This window comes from Bactrocera tryoni, chromosome 1 (genome assembly GCF_016617805.1).
Source record: "Bactrocera tryoni isolate S06 chromosome 1, CSIRO_BtryS06_freeze2, whole genome shotgun sequence".
Lineage (NCBI taxonomy): Eukaryota > Metazoa > Arthropoda > Insecta > Diptera > Tephritidae > Bactrocera > Bactrocera tryoni.
In genome coordinates, this window is record NC_052499.1 from 21,129,182 (window position 1) to 21,154,582 (window position 25,401).

At 35.7% G+C, this 25,401-nt stretch overlaps 3 protein-coding genes across 6 annotated transcripts in view; 1 reads left to right on the plus strand and 2 right to left on the minus strand.

The window, feature by feature from the left end:
- LOC120782557 (organic cation transporter protein) overlaps positions 1-11,633 on the minus strand; it is a 35,508-nt gene extending 23,875 nt beyond the window's left edge. Inside the window, exons 1-2 of one of the 4 annotated variants that reach the window (XM_040114890.1) lie at positions 11,515-11,633; positions 10,846-10,958 (exon numbers count right to left, since the gene is read on the minus strand). In XM_040114890.1, the coding sequence (XP_039970824.1) occupies positions 10,846-10,888 (43 nt within the window). In that variant the 5' untranslated portion in view covers positions 10,889-10,958; positions 11,515-11,633. Of the gene's footprint in view, positions 1-10,845; positions 10,976-11,251; positions 11,270-11,505 lie in introns of those variants that run through there. The other 3 variants (XM_040114889.1, XM_040114887.1, XM_040114888.1) reach the window with 3 other exon arrangements.
- A 9,293-nt stretch (positions 11,634-20,926) lies between these two features.
- On the plus strand, positions 20,927-22,061 carry LOC120778139. The gene is made up of 4 exons (XM_040109866.1): positions 20,927-21,161; positions 21,235-21,549; positions 21,625-21,736; positions 21,825-22,061. Exons 1-4 carry the CDS (start codon positions 20,973-20,975, stop codon positions 21,917-21,919), a joined length of 711 nt encoding a protein of 236 aa, XP_039965800.1. The 5' UTR covers positions 20,927-20,972; the 3' UTR covers positions 21,920-22,061.
- Positions 22,062-22,392: 331 nt separating this feature from the next.
- Positions 22,393-23,370, minus strand: LOC120778149 (single-stranded DNA-binding protein, mitochondrial). The gene is made up of 4 exons (XM_040109876.1): positions 23,248-23,370; positions 23,108-23,189; positions 22,938-23,046; positions 22,393-22,789 (listed from the first exon to the last, which is right to left on the minus strand). Exons 1-4 carry the CDS (start codon positions 23,269-23,271, stop codon positions 22,570-22,572), a joined length of 435 nt encoding a protein of 144 aa, XP_039965810.1. The 5' UTR covers positions 23,272-23,370; the 3' UTR covers positions 22,393-22,569.
- Positions 23,371-25,401: the final 2,031 nt, after the last annotated feature.

A 25,401-nucleotide genomic window follows, 5' to 3' on the forward strand; every position in this document is an offset into this window, starting at 1 on the left:
CTAGGTCTTTTACTTATAGCACTAAAAGAATCATTAAATTGCTTGTCGGGTGCAGAGAAACGTGGGCAATAAATGCCAGAAATTACTAGATTGTTTTCTCTATTTTTGAGACAAACTGAAGTTGTTTGCATATAAAGTCATTCATAAGATTCTAGGAAATAATGTTTCAGTATATTTCAAATGAGGATAGCTTTCAGCTAGTGGCATAACGTCAACTTCCAGTACTTGCAGAAACTTGCTAAGTTCTGCCTTGTGCTGGCTAATGCCGTTTTTTCCTACAGGGGATATCCATGTGCTTATTGCTAGAAATGTATTGTTAGGAGCGGCAGTTCCTTTGCTTTTCTTATTGCATAGTGCAAAAATAACTTGCAGATCGCTATGTAAATATGTATATACATATGTATGAATATGCGCCTATTATACTTTTATTTTAATGCTAGACACATGAAAAACCAATGATGTCGTTATTCAGTCTGCAGTTAAAACAGAATTGAAAACTTGAACATTGGCACATGTAAACAAAATTACATATACACATGTACATATGTATATACAGACATGTAGGCATACAGTTATAGATATTTATATAAATACTTTGCGACACATACATAATATAAATTTGAGTACAATGAACTGGGATGATTAAATAAACACTGTGAAAACATACATATAGATATATATACATTTTCATATGTATGTATATAATATTTAATTTTTGATACACTCGTATAATTCTTAGCCAATACAATACAAGTTTTACAGAATTTAATTAACATTTTTTATGTGTAGTATGTATAGGCAAATGAATGTACAGATAAAAGAGACTTTAGGGATTTATTGAGAGATCACTTCGGTGAGCAGATAATTTCACGTTTTGGGCCGGTCGATTGAGCACCAATATCGTGTGATATCGCACCGTTAGACTTTTTCCTGTTAGGATATGCAAAACTTTCAAGTCAAGTCGATTCAGGCTTTGGATCAAAACATCAAGCGTGTCATTCGCCAGTTAGTAGTTGTAATGCTCGAACGAGTCATCGAAAATTGGACTCAACGGATGGACCATCTGAGACGTAGCCAACATTTGAAAGCGCTAATCTTCGAAAAATAAATGCCAAAGAATGTTCTTTGGAATGATAATAAACATTCCTTATTAAATTTGAAGTTTCTATGTTATTTTTAAGTAAGGAACCTTGAAATGAATCACGCTTTCATACCAGCAACACAATTTTATATAGACGCAAATTCTTATTTGCAAGTCTGAAGAATCTAAGGAAGTTTAACTTCAAAAATACTTAAGTCATTCTAAGAGAAAAGCAAGTAAAAAATATTAAAACACACAAAACACCTAAGTTGACTTGACAGACGTATCAGCTGTAGAAATTGGTGATAAAATTGTTGCTAACCTAATTTTAATTGCCACATTTTGATCGCACAACAAACAAATATTTGCGATGCAAAACATCGATAAAAACAAATGGATGTTCAATAAGTGTTCTCATTTATTTATTACAGATTATCACATTATAGAAAAAAACACTTCAAACGAAATCATAAGACCTCTTGAGAATTTATATTATGTACATATATTCGATAGATAAGATCCAATCCTTGAACTAAAATGATGCCAGTCATATTGTAAGTACATACATACATATACTAATACAGCAAATACATAGTGAACAATTAATCTGTTATCAATCGTATTTATATACATACATACATAAGTACGTATGACTATACTAGGTCATAAAAAGGGTGGTAAATATGTATGTTGTTCTACTTTTAAAAGTTGAGAGATAATGTACACTATACAAATAACGGTATTTTTACTATACGTACATCCATACTCGTATATTATTATTTTTGTTTTATTTTCTTCGAGAAAGAATCCTCCTGCTATTTCTGTAGCACGATTTTACGCTGTTGGTTGCTTAGGCGGACTACGTAATAGTCATTCTCTTATGTCAGTTTCCTATGAACTTGCCTCTTATACAGGAATGGCTCAAGCCACTATCTTTAAATTTAGGTCACGTTTATTTCAATGAAAAATTATATGAAAAATCCGCCGGCCCAAATTTTATGAAAGAGAATAATAAGCTTCGCAAGAATGAAGCATTTTTTGGGGTACTTTTATCTTGACTTGATTTTTTTACCAACGTTTTATGAGCGTTAAACGTTTTATCTCACGACTACAAAAGCGAGGGAACTTAATAAAGCACTGCTGTCAACCGGAAGTTATGCATACTCGAAGCGCTTTGGCCAAAAGGTTCCAGAGATCTGATAGATTTTTTCATTGCTGGCAAAATATCCTGGAACTATCTGTCCATTACTCGGGATTCTGACCTTAACTTGGATCATTCTGCAATCTATTCAACCTATAGTGTGACCATAATATTTAAGGACAAAACAGCGGTCTTCTGCAACAAACGTACATATTGGCAATACTTCAGAGATGTCATGAAAAGTTATGAAAGTAAATATGACTCTGTATTAAATACAGACCAATAGGAATCGGAAATTTTACACTTTACAACAAGTATGCAGGATACAGCTTGGAAAAGTACACTAAAAATAAAAAAATTTGCTGTGAAGTCACAACCTCCCAATGTATTAAGAGAAAATGGCATCAAACTCGTTGATCAACTGATAAATTCGTTTTAAATTCAGTTTCTAAAGACCTGAACAGGTCAATTGATCAGTCTACCATTTCTAAAATACCTTTTTTGGCGAAATTTGTGTTTTTATTCAATAAAGTCCCCTTCAAGGGTCACTATACATCCAACTTTGCAATACCATTTTTGTAGTACGATTTGTCTTCAAAATAGACCTCAGTTTCGGCGTTCACCTCACTTTCGATGAAAATTTATTCCCGAGCGAGCTTTCTTCCATGAGGGGAGGGAATAGTCGTTGAGAGACAGATCTGGAGAATACTGTGGATGCGAAAGCAATTCGAAGCCAAATTCATTGATTTGTGTCATCGTTTTCACTGACTTGTGACACGGTGCATTGTCTTGGTGACTTTCTTTTTATTCAAATGCGGCCGATTTTCGGCGCTTTCGTCCTTCAAAGGGTCCAAAAATGCGCTGTAATAGTGCGCATACCAAAATATAGACGCTATAACCTTGTCAGCCGACTGTTTCGTTTTTCTACACTTTGAAGCGGGTTCATCGTGTGCAGTTCACTTGAATGACTGTCGATTGGACTTCGGAGTAATAATGATGGAGCCATGATACATCCATTGCTACATCTCGATGCAAAAATGTGGTTTTATTAGGCTTGAACATCTCCAAATACTGCTCCGAACCATCAACTCGTCGTTGGTTTGGGTCAAAAGCGAGCTCACGCGGTACCCACTTTGCACAGGGCTTTCTCATACTCAAATATTAGGGACTGATATGATGTACACGGTCAGTTTATATATTTCGAGTGCCTAGTATCTCGAAGAACTTCACTTTACAGTTATCCAATTTTATTTATGGGACTTTTTTGATCATAATCTATGCCACCCTGTATATTTCTGCAGAATGTATGGCAGTCGGTACACTCTTGCCAAAAGTAAAACATATGTATGTATACATACGATAGATCTGTTGCCATGTTCTGGTTATGATAAGCTACAAATCAACGGGAGCTCAAGTAAATACAAAAACTCGTACAAGAGACGCGACCACAAACACAATTCAAATGATAAGCCAACTCTGTAGACACACCTTTATACATACATATGTATGTATGTACATACATACAAGGCATTGAGACAATACTTTTTTGCATAAATATTTAATTAAGGCAGGCGTTTCATATAAATACATATGTATACATAAGTATATACACAAAAACATGCTATTTTAATAAGAACTTTTCCACTGCTCGAAAATATTTGATTGCCTCAAGTAATACTGAGCTTGTCTGACATTTATGTGAGTGGATCAGTTAAACTGTGTGTTAGAAATTTATGAATGTTTTATAAATATTTAGAATTTTAAATTAAATGCGTCATAATTTATGACAACAAACAATTTGATAGTTGCTGAGCGAATTTCTCGCGCGTGAATGGGAAAGGTGAGAAACTGACAAAGCATTATAAAAGGCCATAATAATAATAATATACATACATACTTACATATGTAAGCTGAACGACAAAACTAAGATAACGGGTGATCAAGTAGAGGTACTTTTTTCAATAGCACTTTTTTGACAGATCACACACGAGTCCTGTCAAGCTGTCATGTTATTTTTATTCTGCATTGTTTGGCATTTCATCACTTACGCCTGGACAACGTTTAAAAATCTTTCAACTTTATTCCGAAAATTCAAGTTCTTCAACTTATGGTCAACAAAATTGGACTACCGAGCTTACTATTCGCAACATCATCACCCATGTTGAGACCCAGCATTCATTATTGTATAATATTTCACCGAATAGACAACGTTCAGCATGGAGTGGAAAAAATATAGCAACCGTAACCGAGAGTGTACACGAAGGCCGTGGAGAGTCATTTTATGTCGAGATCCTGAATTGAAAGCGTGCAAAATACAGCTAATGTAAGAACTGAAGTCGCTCGACTTTCCCAAACGACATCGCTTCGCTCTATGGGCTCATGAAAAGCTCCAAGAAAATCCGCCGTATTCGGGGCAAATGTTGTTCAACGATTAGGCTCAGCGGGTAAGTAAACAATCAAAATTCAACTTAAAGAAATTCAAGAGTTAACATTTCATCGAAAATAAAACAAAGGTTTGAATTTATTGAGAGAACATTTCGGTGAGCAGATAATTTCACGTCTGGGGCCATTAGTTTGGACACCTAGATAGAGTGATATCATACCGTTAGACTGTTTTGTGGGAATATGTAAAGTCTAAAGTCTATGCGGACAATCCCGCTTCGATTCTGGGCTTGAAGCAAACTATCAATCGTTTCATTCGCCGGTTATTAGTCACAATGCTGGAACGAGTCATCGAAAATTGGAATCAACGGATGAATCTCAGCCTCGGCTAACATTTGAAACAAAAATGCCAAAGAATGTTATTTCGAATGATAATAAACATTTCCCATTAAATTTGAAGTTTCTGTGTTTTTTTCTTTAAAAAAGTAGGGAACCTCGAAATGGATCACCCTTTACCTAACAAACGCAATGATACATTTAGCAAAACTTATTCATACTCATACACATTTTCTTAGTCGAAAATGTGCGACTCTTAAAATAGCATATTCATAAATTTTATAGATAAAATACTAAGTCCAAGCAGTATAAACGATTTCATAAATAAAAGTGTGAAGCAAAAGTGTAACAAGTAAAAAAAACTTGAACTAAAAAAACCAAAATTTTATGAAAGCAAACCGAAGATAGTGTAGCTTGAGATTAATTCTCTCTACACCGAGGAAAAGAACAGCAACTTAATTTCATCTTCTTCTTTACTGGCGTGGACACCGCTTAAGGTTATCCGAGTTAAAGCAACTTAATTTATAAAAGCAAGTAACAAAGGTGCCCAAAATAGTGACAGATTTCTCGTGAGACTTTGGTCTAAAATCGATTTCGAGACAGCAATTTTTTAAGCGAAGTTTAGTAAATCTGAATAATCGCTTGTCTGGGAGATATGTGATATAGTTGTCCGATGTGACCCATTCCGATAAATAGAATAGAAAAATGCACCTACGTATTCAATTTCAATTGGATAACACAGCAACAAAAACTGACGAGCAAATCTTTATATTCCCTAAAAAACTTTGCTTTAAAAACAGCAGGCTCAAAAACAGCAAGTCTCATAGGACAAGTTGTTTAGAATGATCATTATTAGGGTGGGTAAAAAAATTAATATTTTCATAGGCAGCTCTAAGAAAGTCTCTTCAAGTATGAGCTCTTAATTGTTACGAGAAGATCCTCCGCCTACAAGTTTTCTATTTATTTCTTATTATCAGATAGAAACATTCAAATATCACTTCCTACTAGTACTCGAAATATATTTCGTTTCATGAATATGTGAAATTGAATGCTCAATAAAAAGTCTTTTACGTTTTTTCGTAAGCCTAACCGTTTAAAAGATATTAGCGGCAAACTTTTTTAATGACTGATGTTATAGCGGTATTAATTGAGTTAGAATTGCCTCGGGGCTCCTTTTGTATCTCAAGTCAAACAAATACTTATACAGTAAGCCGCAAAACTGAGGACACATCAATATATTCTTAAGTTTTTTTTAAGAAAATTTTATTTGCCACGAAAAACTAACAAAAAACTATTCAAGATCGTAAAAATAAAATGTAGTAATTCAATCTAACTAAAAACTAAGGAACTTTGTTTCATTATTTGGGAAATATATAAAAAATATTAGTGTAACTCCATATATATGCACCGCAAAAGTAAGGGCACACCTATAAAAATAATAGACATTTATTAAAAAAAAATCAAAATTATTTAAAAATTTAACAACCTTAATATTTGGTAGGGTATCCTTTATTGTTTAAGACAGCTTTTAACCGATTAGCCATTGAATCTACCAATGTTTTTGTGGTTTCGGCGCTTATTTTGTTCCACTCCTCCATAAGAACCTGCTTCAGTTGTGGCTTGCTTCGAATTTCGTGTTTTTGCACATTTCTTTCTAAAATTTCCCATATGTGCTCAATGGGATTGAGGTCTGGGCTTTGTGGAGGGGTTTTCAGCATATGTGGGGTGTTATAAAGAAGCCACATTTTCACATTGTGGGCTGTGTGCTTCGGATCATTATCTTGTTGGAAGTAGTAATCGTCAGCTAAACCCAATTTTGAAGCACTTTCCTGTAGATTGTGTTTTAATATATCCAAATAAACGTACTGGTTCATTGTTTTTTCAATAAATACGAGATCACCCACTCCAGACGACGACATACAGCCCCACACCATGACACTCCCACCTCCATGTTTAACGGTCTTCACTGTATTTTTTGGATTCAAAGCTTCTCCTTCTCTACGCCACACTTTTAAACGACCATCGGATCCAAATATGTTATATTTGGATTCGTCAGAGAATATAACTTTGTTCCAGAACTCTTGTGGCTTATTTATATAGGTTTTTGCAAACTCGATGCGCTTTGCTCTGTTTACCTTGTTTATAAGCGGCTTCTTTCTTGGGACACGAGACTTCAGTCCCTGTTCAGCTAAGCATCTTCTAACAGTATCGGACGAAACTTTAACGTTTTGATATTTCTCTAGCTCTGCTGCAATTTTTGGGGCGCTGGTAAATGGATTTTTTTCAACGGTTCGCTTTATAAGTCGCTTATCTTTCTCGCTTAATTTGGGTGGCCGGCCACTTACAGGTATATTTTCGATCCGGTTCTCCTTTATTTTGCGCTGGATGACTTTTCTAACCGTAAAGCGACTACGAGACACTATTTTACCTATTTCACCATAGGATTTATTTTCATTCTCGTACAAATTTATTATAATTTGCCTCTCCTCGAGAGTGAGCTGCTTACGCGGCATACTTTCAATTTTTTTCCAAAATATTTAGGTTACAACACAAAAATTTCAATAAATTTATATTTACGCGTGTTAACTGCGATGCTCCTTTCACACTCCAACTAAACTTTGTTTCTTTGGTGCGTTCATTGAACCGTTATTCAAAGAAAACAACAAGTGTGCCCTTAGTTTTGCGTTGCCATATAATTGGTTATTTTGAGTACACATAGATATTTTTAGGAATTTATTTAAAAGCCCACATTTTTTTACATAGGTATTAAGAACAACATTGAAATGAATAGTAAACATTAATATTGTGATTACATTTTTGGGAAAACTACTATAAAATTAGTAAAATATAAAAATACCCCTAGTGTGTCCTTAGATTTGCGGCTTACTGTATGTTTACATATCGAGATTTACGAACTTTTTTTCCAGATTAACAGAGACATTTTGGAAAACGAAAGAATATAGATTTTTATATTAATTTATATTCACTTAAGTATTAATTGGGTAATTAGGAAATTACGCTATTTTATGGGTAATTGAGAACAATTAAATTGCAAATGCACTTATTAGTCCCAATTGGGAGTCTAAATGTATACATATATGTATGTATGTACTTCTATATAGTCCGGCTCCTTTGCTCCTTTTATTTTACTAGCTGACAAGCACATATGTTTTGATTTATAATAAATAATTGTATAAAGTTTCCGAATTCAGTTAATTCCGTTGGATAATGGAATCGAACAAACAACTGATATAAATTAATATAACTCAATCTATAGAGAACAACAAATAATTTACCAATCTATAGAGTTATCCATAGACTAACTTGCATTATACTACAAAAATTAACCAACTTTCTTTTATATGTACATATGTATAATAAATAATATGCAAACTTTTTCGCAAGCCTGGACTGGAGCTCAAACATTTCTAGCAAACAAACGGCGAGACGGATGGACTATAAAAAACATTTTAATTTAATAAAAAATATTGTTCATATTTCATATAAAAACTTGTATTTTTTATCAGGTTGGGTATTTCTGCCAACTCGCTCATTTATTGAGAAATCAATGTCAAGTGCTTGAATATTACATACATATGTATGTATCTATCTAATACATTGAAGTGGCATTTAATCAACAAAAGCCATCAAAGTCTTATCAGTAAAATATGTAACTTTTTGGATTTTTCACTGGGTCCACAGATTCTTTTGATAGAACAAGAAAAAAAATGATGTTAATTACCTTTTTTAATTATAATTATTTATTTATTTTTATTATAACAGAAATACAAAGCAACTATTTTTATAAAAAAAATGTAGTTTGTATTATTCTGGACATTAATGAAGCTGAGAAAATAAGAATTGAAATATTGAATTGTGAGAGTTAAAAATTTAATTATAGCTACAATATATACTTCTTTTGAATTGTAAAATGTGGCGCTTGTAAATAACCTTTAAACATCTCATGACAATATTGCTAATTATGATTAATAGATACCGAGAGCTGAAGAGGGAAGCGAAACGCATTTGCAGACAAAAAAAGTGAAAGGTCGAAGTCTGAGACTTGACAGGGGTAATGCTCGAAAATTCTACGAAATGATGCGGCGACTAACATAAGGTTTTAAGACTAGAGCATACCCTTGTAGAACCACCATAGGTGATCTAGTGACTGATGCCCAGAGCATACTAAAAATATGGGGGGAACACTTCTCCAGCCTGTTGAATGGCAGTGAAAGCATAACGCTGGAGAAGGCTAACCCGATTCCCTAATCGATGACGATGAAGCAGACGTTCCATTGCTCGTCCATGAAGAAGTCCGAATAGCAATTAGCCGTCTGAAGAGCAACAAAGCGCCGGGGCCGATGGATTGCCGGCCGAGCTATTCAAACAGCATACATTATCTTCTTTGTATTATATGGTCGGATGAAAGTATGCACGATCATCGGAATTTAAGTGTACTCTGTCCAATCTAGAAAAGGGATGACCAAACAATCTGCGTCCATTAAAGTTGCAAAAGCCTTCTTAATATCGCATTTGAGGTCTTATCGAGCATAGTGTGTGAAACACTGAAGGTCACCGTCAACAAACTGATTGTGCCTTATCAGTATGACTTTAGTACTGGTAAATCTATTATCGAGCATATCCTTACCAAGCACCAAATCTTGGAAAAGACCAGTGAAAGGAAGATTGACACACAGCATGTCGATTTTAAAACCAGTTTCGACAGCACGACAAGGAACTGCCTCTATGCCGCTATGTCTGAACTTTATATCTCCGCAAAGCAAATACGACAGTGTAAGCTGGCATAGAGCAACACCACAAGCTCCGTCAGGATCGGTAAGAATCTCTCAGAGCCACTCGCTACCAAGCAAGGTTTCAGACAGGTGACTCCCTATCATGCGCCTTCTTCAATCCGCAGCTGGGGAAAATAATTCGAGCTGCAGAGCCGAATAGAGAAGGTACAATCTTCTATAAGAGTCATAACTTTGAAGTCGTAGATAATTTCGTCTATCTTGGAACCAGTATTAACACTAAAACAATGTTAGTCTCGAAATCTAGTGCAGAATCACTCTTGCGAACAGGTGCTACTGAGTAGGCAATTGAAAAGTTAAGTCCACTCGCGACGAACAAAGATCAAACTCTATAAGTCACTCAATATTTCTGATGAGTCGGCCTTAGGTGTATTCGAGAGAAAGGGTTTGCGGAAAATTTATAGTCCTTTGCACATTGACAACGGCGAGTACTGCAGTCGATCGAACGATGAGCTGTACGAGATATTCGACGACATTGACATAGTTCAGCGAATCAAAAGACAGCGTCTGCGCTGACTAAGTCATGTTGTTCAGATGGAAGAGACCATTCCAGCTTTGAAGGTTTTCGTTTCAGTGCCTGTAGGTGGTAGCAGGGGAAAATGAAGACCTACACACCGCTGGAGAGATTAGGTGGAGAAGGAAATGGCTACACTTGGTATCTCGAACTGGAGGCAAATATAACTTAAGACTATAAACTTGAGAGCTCTGGAACTTTGAAGGCTGAAAGCATGTCAAATTTTCAAATTGTTCGGTGAATTTCTCAAAGGTACGGAAACATATATTTTTGGTGTTTGTTGGGTATTCAAAAATACATATTCGTATTTCACTTCGCCTGCCATCGTTTCGGTTAGGCTTTGTTTATGCTTACAAACATATGTAAATGAGTATGTAGGCGAATGTATGTACATATGTATGTGTTTGTAAAATTTTATTAACCCATGCTGATAACATTTTATATATGTATGATTATTTATTATTTATTCATGCTTATTGTTGTTGTTTTTAAATTTTAATTTGATTTCAAAACCTTTGGTACTTGTAACAATGCTTATATATTACGTGGCAGCTATAGACTTTAGAATCCCTGTACTCACCAAGTTTGGCCATTAGGTCTTCAAGAACGTAATCCACCGCCATTTTTTTAGGTTATGTTATTAATTTCAATTTAAAAATGTTAAATAGATTTTTGCATGCTCAGCACCTTGAATTTTAACAGCAGAGACGCTATATTTTTGATGAAAAAATTTATTGAAAACTTAATAATAAACACAATAAAAAAATTTACACTAAGTAACAACACGATAAGCACTAAGTAAATATAATAAAAAATATGTATTTTTATACGATTTTATTTATTTTTTCTTATTTTTTTCTGGAGTCAGCGTGAAACGCGATTAATTATTTTTTGTTTTGCTACACGTAAATGCTTTCTCAAAACAAATTAATGCATATGAAAAAAAAAAAATTAATTATTTTTCACTGACATATCAGCAAACGCACTTTCGCAAATACAAAACTTGTCTAACCACTTTTGCTAACAACGAACAATTTTGCAAACAAAATATAAAAGAAAAATTCAAATTTTATACGACTTTAATGGCATTAAGCGTTAATGATGCAACATAGCTGTGAAATATGTTTGCAACATTTTTATTTTATTTTTTATATTGTATTTTATAAATTTATTTAATTTTTTTTTTCGAAACCACTTCACTATACACAGAGCGTCTATACAATATTTGTAAGTTTAGTACATTGAATACCGATCACAATGAGTCGAGCGCGCGTGTGCGATCCACTGCTGCACGCGGTACACAATCAGCCAACACGAAGCGCCACAGACTTGAGTACACGCCACCGGTCAGCGCCACAATGAAACTGCGTGCGCGCAGCGACACCGTTAAGAGTTAAACCCAACACACAGCGAGCGCTGTGCGACGGCGGCAGCATAAAGTCATTTCAGCGTGGCGCGCAGCGTCTACACACAGTTTACCAGCCTACAGCGTTTTGCCAACATCACGGCGGCCGTGTGTTAGTGCGCGTTTGAACTGAAAACTAATAAAATTGCGCTGCAAAATACTCACGCGACGATAGCGCGCGGCGCCCGCCGCTATGGAGTGCAAAAAGCCACAACGCGCACTTCAAAACCGACAGCCGAAAGTATGCGCGCCGGCAGTAATCAGCTTGATGCCGTTGTTTTAGCGCTCTCTGCGTTGCTCCATACAGTTGCAAATTCTTCCGTTACACACTCGTAGTTGCTGTTGGATGCGCGCTTATCTGTCGGCTCACCATATTATGGCAGCATCACTCACACAAACCCATGCGCGCGCTCAATATTGGCGGTGTCAATGACGTCATTACGAGGTGTTAGGAAGCGCAGTTTTATTAACATTATCGCGCTCGAAATACTAAATTTACTGTACGCGCGCTAACTGTTGATTGCCGCTTATTGCTGCCAATGTTGAACGAGCCGGTTATCACCACTTGTGTAATTAATAAATGTTGTTTATAACACAACACGTGGTAGCAAACAGGGTAACTCTAAGTCACATGATTACATGGAAAACACATTTGAATCTGTGGCAGTTGTATGAGCATACATTTTACGAAACAAATTACTGTTGACGGCCTTAAGCCTTAAGAACCTGGAAGCCACCAGTCTATTAGATAAAATAATAATTATTAGATAATAATACTTAGACAAAATAATAGTTTAGACCTGCAAATTGTTCTCCTTTGGTCGATAAGGCATTCTTTGGGCTTGAGTTGGAATTTAAATACTCAAATCCTTTTTAACCTTTTTGATTTACCAATCTATCGATTCGGTATGTTTACTGTAATATTTCGTGACCATCGTCTAAGTCACGACAGTGGAGGACTTTCTGATGGAATTGCTGATAAAACCGTTTATTTCTTTTCCGCTTCTATTAACTCAAGAAAGTAAACTCTGGATTTATTCCTGAAAAAGTTAAATAGGAAACTATAGTTAAATGTCAAAACTCTTCACTGGGAAACTGTGGTTACACTGTCTCTTTTTCTCGCTCTAACTGAATTTGTATTATCATTTATTTATTAAAAAAAAAAAAACCAGAAAAGTTTAGGTAACAAGTAATTAATAAAAATTAACATTATTTATTGAATACTGTTTGCTTTTTATATTAAATCTTTCCGCTAAGAGCAAGCAAACGATTCAAAGGCAAACGAATCAAACGTAAACGTCAAGAATATCTGAAAATCTCTGCTTTGCTTCATGACGTAACGTCCACTAAGTAATTTCGTTTTTAGTGCAATTTCATAGTGTAAAACATTTTAGAACTCACACAGGGGATCTATTGACTGATGTCCAGAGCATACTAAATTATGAACGGAAAACTTATCCAGCCTGCTGAATTGCAGTAAAATCATAACAACAGAATATTTTGACCCCGATTCCCCAATCGAGGAAGACGGAGCACACGTTCCATTGCTCGACCATGAAGAAGTTCGAATAGCAATTAGCCGTCTGAAGAACAACAAAGCGGCGGGGTCCGATGGATTGCCGGCCGAGCTATTCAAACACGGCGGCGAAGAACTGATAAGAAGCATGCATCAGCTTCTTTGTAAAATATGGTCAGATGAAAGCAACTCCGACGATTGTAATTTCAATGTCCTCAACATCGCATATAAGATTCTATCGCGCGTAGATTAAAGATTAAAACACACCGTCAAAAAACTAATTGGACCTTATCAGTGTGGCTTTAGGCTTGGAAAATCAACAACCGACCAGACATTTACCATGCGTCAGATCTTGGAAAAGACCCCTGAAAAGAAGATCGACACACACCACCTCTTCGTCGATTTTAAAGCTGCTTTTGAGAGCACAAAACGAAGCTGTCTTTGTCTCGCTGTGTAAACTGATATTGAGCAATACCAAAAGCTCTGTCAGGATCGGGAGGGACCTCTCCGACCTGTTCAATACCAAATGAGGGTTTAGGCAAGGCGACTAAGGAAGCAAAGCAAATAGTTTTGGTAGTGAAGTAGGGCAAAACAAGATATCTCCTGTCATCAAACTAACAGTCGTCGGACTCACGACTTGGCTCCCAGGTATTTTGTAGTCGTAGATAATTTCGTTTATCTTGGAACCAGTATTAACACTCATTATTACCGTCCTATTATATGATGAAGAGGCATGGGCGATGGCAACATCTGATGAGTCGGACTTAAGAGAGTTCGAGAGAAGGGTTCTGCGGAAGAAATATGGTCCTTTGCGCTTTGGCCATTAAAAGACAGCGGTTACGCTGGCTTTATCATGTCATCCAAATGGACGAAAACACTCCAGTTGTAAAAGTATTCCATGCAGTTCCCACCGGAGGAAGCAGAGGAAAGACCTCCACTCCGTTGGATGGAAAGACCAGGTGGAGAAGGCTTCGCTTGGAATCTCCAATTGGCGCCAAGCAGCGAAAAGTAACAACTGGCGCGCTGTTGTAAGCTCGGCAATAGCCGTGTAAGCAGTTTATATGCCAGTAAAGAAGAAGAAGAAAATTTTTTAATAAATTATATAGTCTCCGTTTGCCATCTTTCGTGCTAGAGATTGATTGCACGCTCATAAGATTTTTAATCCTTGCAAGCAAAAAACTGGTCCAAGTAGTGTTTGACATCCTAATTTGAGGTGAAAGCTTTCCCAACCCAAAAAGTTTTTTAGAGGGCGAAACAAGTAAAAGTCTGAAGAGGTAGTGGGGTAGTAGACATTCAAGCAGCAAAAGCTTTAGGCGAGTCTTCAAACTTGTATGAGGTTTCGCATTATCCTGGTGGAGACTACACCTTTTTCAATAATCAATACTGGCATCTTCTGTTTATGTGCATCACTCAATTTATCCAGCTGATCATAATACACTTTGGTATTGTCGTGCAAAACCTCAAAATAATAATTTGCCCTAAGTCGAGCTAAATCGTTTTTAACCCTTAAAAATTCAATCACGTCCATGAATTAGGTTTCCATTTTGTTTTGTTATTTTATCTTTTATTTTCCAATGATTTTACCTACTAAAGATTGTTTTTATGTTTTCAAAAATGATTTGTCCTGGTCTAAAGTTATTTATTTTAATATTTATTTTCATAACTGCCAGAATATATTGCCAAATTTAAACCTGTTTTTGAGCTCTGGATTCATCTTACTACTTAAATAACATATTCACGTAATTATTGATTCAACAAAATTTATAAAAGTATTCGCCAATAAATGAGGTTATACGGATTCTAACTTATTTGTATTTACTTTAAAAATTGTTATCTGTTGTAGCAGAAAAATCTACACGGCGTATAAGTAACGTAAGCATTTAAGTAAATTGAATTAACGAACATACTAAATGAAGAAAAAACGTCAACTTCAGCTTGGCAGAAGCTATATGCCCTTCTCAGGAGCATTTCTTTTAGCAACAAACCAGCAACTTGCAGTATGACTAAATCTATTTTCTAGCCACTTAATTCAATAGAAATATTCTTAAAAAATCATCTATGAAGATCTTTTTTGATAGGTCAGTTTATATGGCAGGTATATGCTGTAGTGGTTCGATCTGAATAATATGTTCGAGGGGTTATATCATTACCTTAAACTATAACCCGTGTCGAATTGCCTCAAAAATAACTCTCCACATAAAAAAGTTGCCATACAAGAGTGGACTCAGACGGTTCCGACAAATGAGCAGCTTCTTTGTGCGAAAAAGGAGTGTGCGAGAACAGAGCGATATCTCAAAATCTAGAGGGCTCGTGAGTGTAAATACAGAAGGGCGGAAAAACTTTGTGGCAAATTTAATATAAATATCAGCGTTTAAATATTTAACCATAACTTCACTCAACTTCACAAACTTATTGAAAAACATTTGAAATAGAGGTTTAGCGGATGAAATTTGGTTTTCTTGTTTATTTATTGTTTTCCAAAAAATTGTCGGTTGAGACATTCAGTCATCATTCAGTGCCACTAACCAGGATGGAGGATGACTCATCAAGTCGATGTTTAATGTGTTCAAAAATGCAATGGTTTCAGTCGATGTGTTGGAGCTAGCATTGTCGTGGTGATGAGTGATCCGTATTCGGCGGTTGGTTTTCCTGATTTCTTGAAAGACAACTGTCGAAAAAAAGGTTGTAGAGTTTAATGTACAGCGTTGTTTCAGTGGTATGATCCAGTTTTTACAAAAAAAAAAAAACAGGCAACTCTTTGCGGGGAAGTGCCTCGTGAGCGAAAAACTTTTATTGGCTCCGAATCAGCTTGAAATACCCATGCAGTCCGATGCTCTTTATTTATGGGTTCATACACATAAACCCACGATGAATCACCTGTCACGATGTCATAGGCGGGTTTCGAAGCACTGCTATCTTATTTTTTTTAATATTTTTCTCGACCACGAGCCTTTTTTATGCGATTATTTTATGCCGCTGAAACCACAGCAAGAACAAAAATACATTTCATTTAAACAGATGTTAACCTAAAAATACTATTTTGGGGCTTCATTACTGTCACAGAGCTGTATTAAATTTTCTATAAAAAATGCATTATAAAAATTAAAAAAGCATTTAAAAATCATCAAAATTTCTATAAATAAAAATCTGCCTTTCTGTACTAGGCAAGTAGGTCGTTCGTTCCCAAATGTGCACCGCTAGCTAGTAAATACATATTATAAAAAGTGCATTATTTTGATTTCAATGAATGTCTACTCATGTGCGTGTACATATACATACATACATGCATATATATATTATTTTTTCTTTTTTATAGAAGGAGAAAGCATCGAAAACCGGAGCTTTAATCCGTTAAACCTAACTTACTCCCACCTCATGTCTCTCCCACAGGATCACTGTACTAAGTATTGCTTCATGTATGAAAAGAAGACATTTGAGTTGCCTCTATTGTACGGACTGACTAACGCCTAATCTGTTCTAAATGTCTCAATCTTATAATTACTAATTAATTTTGCTAACCAAATTAACACTCTTCTAAACTCTATTTTAGGCTGTTGCTACTTTAGTGACGCGAAGATCTCTTCAAGTAAATCCAAATATCTACACATAGTATATATGTAATAAACGTGATTGTAATAACATTATATTGAGTTTTATTTGCTTCTTCTTCTTTATTGGCGTAGACCCCGCTTACGCGATTATAGCCGAATTAACAACAGCGCGCCAGTCGTTTCTTCTTTTCGCTACGTGGCGCCAATTAGATATTCCAAGCGAAGCCAGGTCCTTCTCCACTTGGTCTTTCTAACGGAGTGGAGGTCTTAATCTTCCTCTGCTTCCCCCGGCGGGTACTGCATCGAATACTTTCAGAGCTGGAGTGTTTTCATCCATCCGCACAACATGACCTAGCCAGCGTAGCCGCTGTCTTTTAATTCGCTGAACTATGTCGTCGTACATCTCATACAGCTCATCGTTCCATCGAATGCGTAGCCAACGCGCATACATCTTCCGCAGAATGTTTCTCTCGAACCCTATTAAGTTCGACTCATCAGTTGTTGTCATCGTCCATGTCTCTGCACCATATAGCAGGACGGGAATAATGAGTGACTTATATGGTTTGGTTTTTGTTCGTCGAGAGAGGACTTTACTTCTCAATTGCCTACTTAGTCCGAAGTAGCAGCTGTCAATATCATCGGCATACGCCAGCAGCAGTACACTCTTATATAAGATTGTACCTGCTCGATTAAGTTTTATTATTTTCTCCAGCAGCAGATTGAAGAAGTCGCACTATAGGGAGTCGACTTGTTTGAAACCTCGTTTGGTATCGAACGGCTCGGAGAGATCCTTCCCAATCCTGACGGAGCTTTTGGTCTTGCTCAACGTCAGTTTACACAGCCGTATTAGTTTTGCGAGGGTACCAAATTCAGACATCGCGGCATAAAGGCAGCTCCGATTTGTGCTGTCGAAAGCAGCTTTGAAATCGACGAAGAGGAGGTGTGTGTCGATCTTTTTTCAGGGGTCTTTTCCAAGATCTGACGCTTGGTGAATATCTGGTCTAATAATTTTCTGATGCCCATTATTATTTCTCTACAACAGCCAGTCCGCCCATATTGCAACTTGGAAAATACCACAGTTCAAAATTTAATAGAAAACTGTCAATCTTTAGAATACGTCAGAATACGTGTGACATGCAAAGAGGTGCCCAGTGCCATGCGGAAACTCATTGCACGCAGGATATATATTAGATAAGTCGGGGTCCAGAGCGAAGCTGCGCAAGGGTCACTCTCGTTTCTCGCGGCAACTTGAGCTCTTCGTCCGCATTGGGTAGTAGTTTGACTCCAAGTACGCCATTCACTGGCGGTTCCGCGCCAAACAGGTATGATTATGCTTTACATGCCGTATTTTCCAAGTGTTCCTTGAATTTGAGCCTTGAGTCCACTATTATACCAAGGTACTTCAAGTGTAGCTGTGTAGAAATCTCACATTCTCCTTTGACGAGCGATATCTTCTATTTTCTGGGAGCTTATGAGCAAGACTGCTGTTTTCTGCTCAGCCAATTTTAGACTCATGGTAGTAAATCATCGGCGCAAACCATTTATGCAGTCATTGCATTTGATCCGGAGGTCTTGCAGATGTTTAGCCACTGCTGCCACTATGAACTCATCCGCATATGCGATTTTTTGGTTAATGTATTCTTAGCAGCCCGTGGTATATCAGGTTCCATAGTACCTAGCTTTGCGGTACTTCACTGTGGTTAGTGTAGCTCTGAGTGCCCTCATCCGTGTCGCATAGCAATCTCCTATTTTGAAAGTAGCTCATTATAATATTCATCAGATAATGAGAAGCGCCTTTTAGGTATAGAGTTTTTATTATATTTGCCCACTTTACGGAGTTGAACGCATTCTTCACATCCAGGGTAATTAGCGCGCAATATTTGTTTGTACCACCTTTCAATCTTTTCCCCACTTATTGCACATTTAGCAGTATCAACTACTTCTCTTAGCACGTCAATAGTGGACTTTTTTTTATAAAGCCGTATTGTCTCTCTGATATTCTGATAATATGTATGTATGTATATATGCATTTATGCATATGCACGTTCTATATATGTATGTATATACATACGTACATGCATGAAGCCCGTGGACTTTTTATGAAGTGCAATTTGCGCGTCTAGTCACGCCTAATCACTAATAAGCGCCTTACAAGTACCTGATGTCCATCCACAATGAGTAATCATAAATATGTACATAGAATACAGTTATTTACATATACTATATAAACATACACACGCATGCAATGCAGTGATTTGAATAACAAAACAAAAGTGTTGCAATAAATTGGATTATTGCATCTGCTTCTGCTGGAATAATTACAATGTAAATATATAAAAGCCAACGTCTGTGTCAAATTAAGTCATAATGAAAGTTGGAATAAAATAAAAAAAAATGTTGATACAAAATTTATTGCAACTGGCTTTGCAGTTAGTGAAATAATAGTGTTTAAGGGATGAATGGAGTAGATTTGTATAAAATACGGCTCATTTTTGTGAATTTTTTGATGAAAAGATTAAAAACTAATTTTGAAAACCGATGGCATTTGAAGAATACTCTGTCGAATTGCTCGGTGGTGGATCATCTAAAATCAACAAAAAAAATAAATAAAAATTAAATTAAATTGTTAGATATCGCATTGCTCGAGTAGTTATATACTGTTAGAAGACCAAAAAAAGCGTTTCCAGATTTTTTTCTGATAAAACTTTCAAATTTAAAGATCCAAAAATTTTTACACATATTATGGTATCTTTTAACTGTATTTTAAGACGTGGTATTAGTAAAACTATTTATTTGAAAAGGAACTACAGCTGAGCTCCCGAGCTCTTCTCAAAAAAGACGTTTTGCAGTGAACACTATATCTCTGAACTGGATCTTTCGAAATTAAAAAAAAACCAAAATGATTTCGTTAAAGTAATGTTAAGTCCAGTAAAGCAAATCAAAGGAAAGGAAGCAACGAAGGTTTCTAAAAAAAACGGTATTTTACCAAAATTTCGGTCTTAAATTGTTTATGAAAAAAAATATTTCTTGATAAAAAAAATTGTTATTGATTAAAACAAAATTGTATTAATTACTAAAAATTATTTAAGAAGCTCGTGTTAAAATTTGAGCTTAATCGGTTAAGCCGTTTCCGAGCAATGTTGGTCACAGACTTTGAAAACATCATTTTGAGAAATTTGAAACGACTTTTCGAATTTGCGTGTAACTTCGAAAGTATTCATCGGAAAGATATGAAATATCTGTGCGTGTTCTTAAATATATCTACACAAAAAAATTAAATAAAAAAAAAGTTGCCTGAAATTTTAGACAGTCTTCTTTATAGATTTATATATATTTGCAGCTGTCCATAACCTTAAATTTCAATTTTTACTATTCTTAAAAAATTTTAAGCAGTCAAAAAAGTGATACAAAAATTGTTCTTTTTTCAGAAATCCATTTGCAGAAAAAAAATTCACTTTTTCGTAGAACCAGTTATTGCAAAATTATTCTCGATTAACATTTTTTTTTGTTTTTGGTTTCAGATTTTTTGAAAACCCGTTCTCATCAGCCGTTTATTTTCGAAAATTTTTCACTTTTTTTCAGATTTCTTCCCTAATGTAAATAAATATTTACAAAAAAATAAATAGCAAAAATACTTACCTTTTTTACTATATTTCAAAAATTATGTAAAACTCATGCTTCCAGTTAAGAATACACACTTAAATTCTGAAATCAGATCTAAAACGTTTAAAAAAATGCATACAAATAATTGTAACTTCGCCAATTGCGTTGCCATCGAGGAGTTGAAAATTTGACACAAATTTCCTAATATGTAACATTTCGTTTAAGACAAAACAATTCGAAAAAAAATTAAAAACCTCACTGCTTTAATTAAATTTTCGGTACAGAGAAGTTAAAAAAGATGTAAATGGATTCAATCCCATAACAGACAGGTCTAAGCATATAATTGAAATGCACCCAAATTTCTAACTAATTTTACACTCCAAATCCAGTCTTTCTTTCTTATTTTTTTGCCTCTCCAATAAAATTATTAATTTTTTATAAACAAATCCCGATTTATAATAAGTTCATTATAAGAGAACAAAAACGTATACCGTACTTTCTATTGGGGTGTCCCACATTTCATTATTATGAAATTTCAATTATTTACATTAAGTTGACAAAATCCAAAAGAAAAAAATTTAAATTTTTGCTACCAACGTTAATTTAAAATAATTTCATAAAATATATAAAAAATGTCAAAATTTTGTGGTGTAATTTCCAAACGCATAAATTCCGAAGAAGTGGAACCACTGCGCTTCAGTCACTTGGAAATGCTAACCAAATGGTTGGCGAGTGAAACTGAATCGCTTCAGTCCGATTTCGCCACTAAAAGTGAAGCGGTGCAGGATATGCAAAAGCAAGTCATGCAAAACGAGCAAAAAGTAAACAAAATGCAACGAATTATGTATGTATATGTATGTAGAAAAAAATTTAAAAGCACATTAACTTTTGCAGCTTATCGAAATCAATGATATCATGGAAGTGCTTAAAGAAAAAGTGATCGCCACCGAACATGAAGTGGCGGTGAATGACGCGAACATAAGACTGCTTGAGCGCAATATCACAGCGCTGGAAGATTATGCGAATCGGCCGCTAACAGCTGCCGGCATAACCTGCGGTTGTCCAATTGTAAATGAGCAACAGGAACAACGACGTATGCTGGATCTGTTGCAGAACACAGGTCACAATATGGCACAGCTCCATCTGTTGATGAATGAGTTTCACGAATTGCAGCCATACGTGCAGCGTATGAGTAGTCCGTATTACACAGTACGTTCTGCATAAGTTTTTGCTAGCTGTTTTTTTTTTAATCTAAAAGTCAGTGACAGCATATTTATACTTTAGATTAGCAGCATATTGGATTGTCACGTGAGTACCTTGAAGCAAACTGAAAAGAATGTGGATAGTTTAGTTGAGAAAATGCATGCGGTCGACGGAATGTTACGACTGGCTTTGCGTGAGTGTGTTCACTGTGTTGTTATTGCATTCATAATATTATATTTCCACATATCCGTAATTTTTGAGCTTAATTTCATATTTCATAGTACACCTGGCTGCTTCGCGTCAACAAAGATCACAATCTGCGCCGCCGTCTTTCTGCAAACCAATCGGTGATGGTCCAGCAAATATGCGAACTTAAATTCATGAGAAAAAAATTAAAATTGATATAAAATATTTTGCTTGCGGGGTTAGGTGTAGCCAGAGACATGAAAAAATTACAAATTCAAATATTTAAATCTAGCTTGTCAGTAAAAATTAAAAACCTAGCATTATTAATCAAGTTTTTGATATTAGTTCAAGTATTAGTATCAAGTTTATATATTTTATATTTTAAGAAAAGAAGAATCTATTATATTTTTTTAATTCTGACTACCCCTAGCCCCTTAAGGCAATATCGAAGTATTTTTATTCCAACTAGGTTTTTGAGGTAAAACGTATTGCTTTTCAAAAATCTCCAATAACGCGCCACATAAGAAACTACGATCTCTACTAACAAAAAAAAAAAAAACAGTTAATAAGCATTAAGCCGAGTTGCAATACTGCAACATTGCAAACAAAACATTGAACTGATCCAACAAATTTATTATGTAATAAAAAAAACTAGCGAATAAATTACTTTTTTTTTAACCATTGTGGTGTGATGATGTTTAATTGTATGAACTTCTATTACTAGGTGAAACTTTTTGATTTTTGACACTTTAATCATTAAACTTAGCATATGTAACATTTACATAAGAATTAATGTGTATAAATGCTTAAAAATTAGTTGAACAAATTGGTTACGCGTGATCACGAGTCGGTACGGAAGAAGATTACATCATCAGCAATTATGCTGGTAGTGGTCTTTTGATTACCTTGCTGATCGGTAATCTCACCATATGTGATTTTTCCTTGCACCATGGTGCGTTGACCTTTCTTCAGATGTTCCATAACTGTATCGCGCAAATTTGGCTTAAAAACTACAACGCGATGCCAGTCAGTACGTTGAGCCCAATCGCCACTCTCATATCTGTAAGGCATAAAAAGCGTATATGAAGTATATAATATAAAATCTGTTTTAAAATATTTTCTAAATTCAACCGTAGCATAATAATTTATATGCAAACATTAGTGTAAGCTCTCTAGTATGTAGATTTATCAACTAAAATGTGAATAACCTGTAATTAGTATGCGTTGCTACCGAAAACATAACAACCGGGTGCTCGACGGAACCGCGCAATTGTGGATCTGCACCGACACGCCCCAGTATGGTTACATTATTGACAGCTGAAATAAAAAGCCGTTATTGTTCTATTGTTTCAACAAGTATTCAAACAAAAAGCAATACTTTTTTCCACACGAACCGGCGCTGCCTCATTGGAGCTGCAACGTGCTACTTGCCTCAACGCCATGCGTAGCGGTGATATTAACTAAAAGTGGAAACTTCTAATAATAATTTATATGCAATGAAATAATTGTTTTACTTACTGTACGTGCACTTTGTGAGAGCATTTTTATCCAAAATAATTAGAAATTTGTAAATAAAAAACAAACCGTATCAAAATATAAATCTCGAATGAATTGGAATTGCGCCGGTAAACAGCTGTTTGACAATGGCTGACGCTACAGTGGCGACATCTGCCATTAAAATTGGAAAACAATAGCATTTGCGCCAGCAGATGTGGCAACGGTAAGCACGCCCAAAGGTTTAAGGAGTAACTGCGACGTTATAAAGAATTTATAAATACATAATTTATAGCGGTGTAGTAATATATACAGAACAAATTATATATAAATTAAAAATATTAGGCTGCGTATTTATAATAAAGACAAACATACTTTTGCCTTTATGTCTTTTCAAAACAAAATTATAGGAAATATATTATATTATGGGGATATTTACCATAAAGATACAGGGTAGCACTAATGAAATAAAATTTTGTGAATTTTTCAACATACCCATCCCTTTGCTAACTTAGAACTAACTTTAACAGGTAACTTCACCTTTAGATGTCGCTGTGCTGTATTTACTATTTTTTTTGCGGGAAGTGAAAGTTCCATTGACAACTTCTCATCAACGTATACGAAACGTATGCCTCTGTTCAAAAGTTAGAAATCGTTTGTTGGCATATTAACGACATAAAGAATCTGTGAAAACTGTTGGGCGAATGTGGTTGAGCTTAGACGCATCTGTAAAGCGGATACACTAACTATCCGTCAAATAAAATTTGGCTACTTGAAAAGATGGTGGGTTGGTTGGATCACCTCTGCACAGTACTTTGTCAATATAGAAGCAGAAATTTTTGGGACTCTTTCATTATGGCAAACTCTAAAGGGACTAAGAGGTCCTTAATAAGAATCCTTAGTATTAATGGAAGTCGAAACTGATGTAGGCATCAAAAGAACCCAATGATTTGCGACAGAGCTATCAAAGCTAGATGGCAGTATGTTTCAAGCTGAAATCTTTGCTATTGTGAAAATCGCGAAACTTGCCTCTAATCCACTTACAGGAAATTCCAGTGTCCACATCTTACATATACAGCCAAGCAGCAATCAAGGCAGTAACCTCATAACGCATATCAGCCAGAAGTGTCTTGGGAAGCATTACAGCAGTGGAAAGTGTTGCCCGAAGCAAATAAATCCACTTCTACTGGGTGCCAGGTCCCAAATGCGTCGGGGGCAATTGGCTATACGACGATCTGGATAGAAGCATGGTCAAGAAATCATAACCCGATGGAACGAGCTACCTAGTTGCAAAACTGCAAAAGTTATGTGTAAAATGGTAGATCGGAAGAGACTGTAGGAACATAATCGGAATACTAGCTGGTCGCTGTCTGATGGCTACACACGCCCTCAGATTTTGGCGTATCGAGAAGACTGCAGGAAACGTTTAGAGCAAGGCACCAGGGAAACAATGGAGCGTATCTTGTGCACTTGTCCCGCATTGCCAAGACTACGCTGTAAGTATCTGGGGTCCCCAGGATATGATATATTGTAAGAGGTATCGATAGTGGGGTCACAGAGTTTGTTGAAATTCACGTCAAGCGCTGGCATCATAAAGGTTGACTACTCCTCATGGACCTAGTAACTAAACTCAATCCCGTATCGCAAAGGACTATGCGTGACTCGTTGGTCTTCCAGATTAACCCAACCTAACCTTTATGCTGCCTAAGGTCACAGTTTTCGCTTTCCATATGCTATGTTACCGTTGTTCGCTTAGATAGTTAGAATAGAAGATAGACTCTTTCGAAGATTTAATATTACCTGCCGATGGTCAAAATCTCTTACAAATTGTACACATACATACATATACATATAATTTCGGAAAATTTTCATTCAACTTCAAATCCACAAACCAACAATGTCAACCATGAACTCCCACGTCGTAAATAAAATGAAAATGTTAAATGTTGGCGTATTACGCACAATTTCTTACCCTTGAAATCTATTTTTGTTTCTCTTTACATTTATTTTCTGCGTATGCGATTGTGAACTCCCATCGACCGGCCTTTTTTCAACATCAGTTTGTATGCTTGTACTATTTCTTTCCACTTTTACCCGAATGGTTGTGTTGAGCTGCCGCTTTGGCTTCGCCATCAATCATCCCTGAGCTTGCGCTAGAAAAGCCCACACCAGTTTTCG

Coding starts and splice junctions, on each gene's coding strand:
- LOC120778149 (XM_040109876.1), bottom strand. CDS start 23,271: ATGCTCTCACAAAGTGCACGTACA. Junction 23,190..23,247: donor TCTCACAAAGTGCACGTACA/GTAAGTAAAACA, acceptor TTCCACTTTTAG/TTAATATCACCGCTACGCAT. Junction 23,047..23,107: donor GCCGGTTCGTGTGGAAAAAA/GTATTGCTTTTT, acceptor TTTTTATTTCAG/CTGTCAATAATGTAACCATA.
- LOC120778139 (XM_040109866.1), top strand. CDS start 20,973: ATGTCAAAATTTTGTGGTGTAATTTCCAAACGCATAAATTCCGAAGAA. Junction 21,550..21,624: donor TGAGTAGTCCGTATTACACA/GTACGTTCTGCA, acceptor TTTATACTTTAG/ATTAGCAGCATATTGGATTG. Junction 21,737..21,824: donor AATGTTACGACTGGCTTTGC/GTGAGTGTGTTC, acceptor CATATTTCATAG/TACACCTGGCTGCTTCGCGT.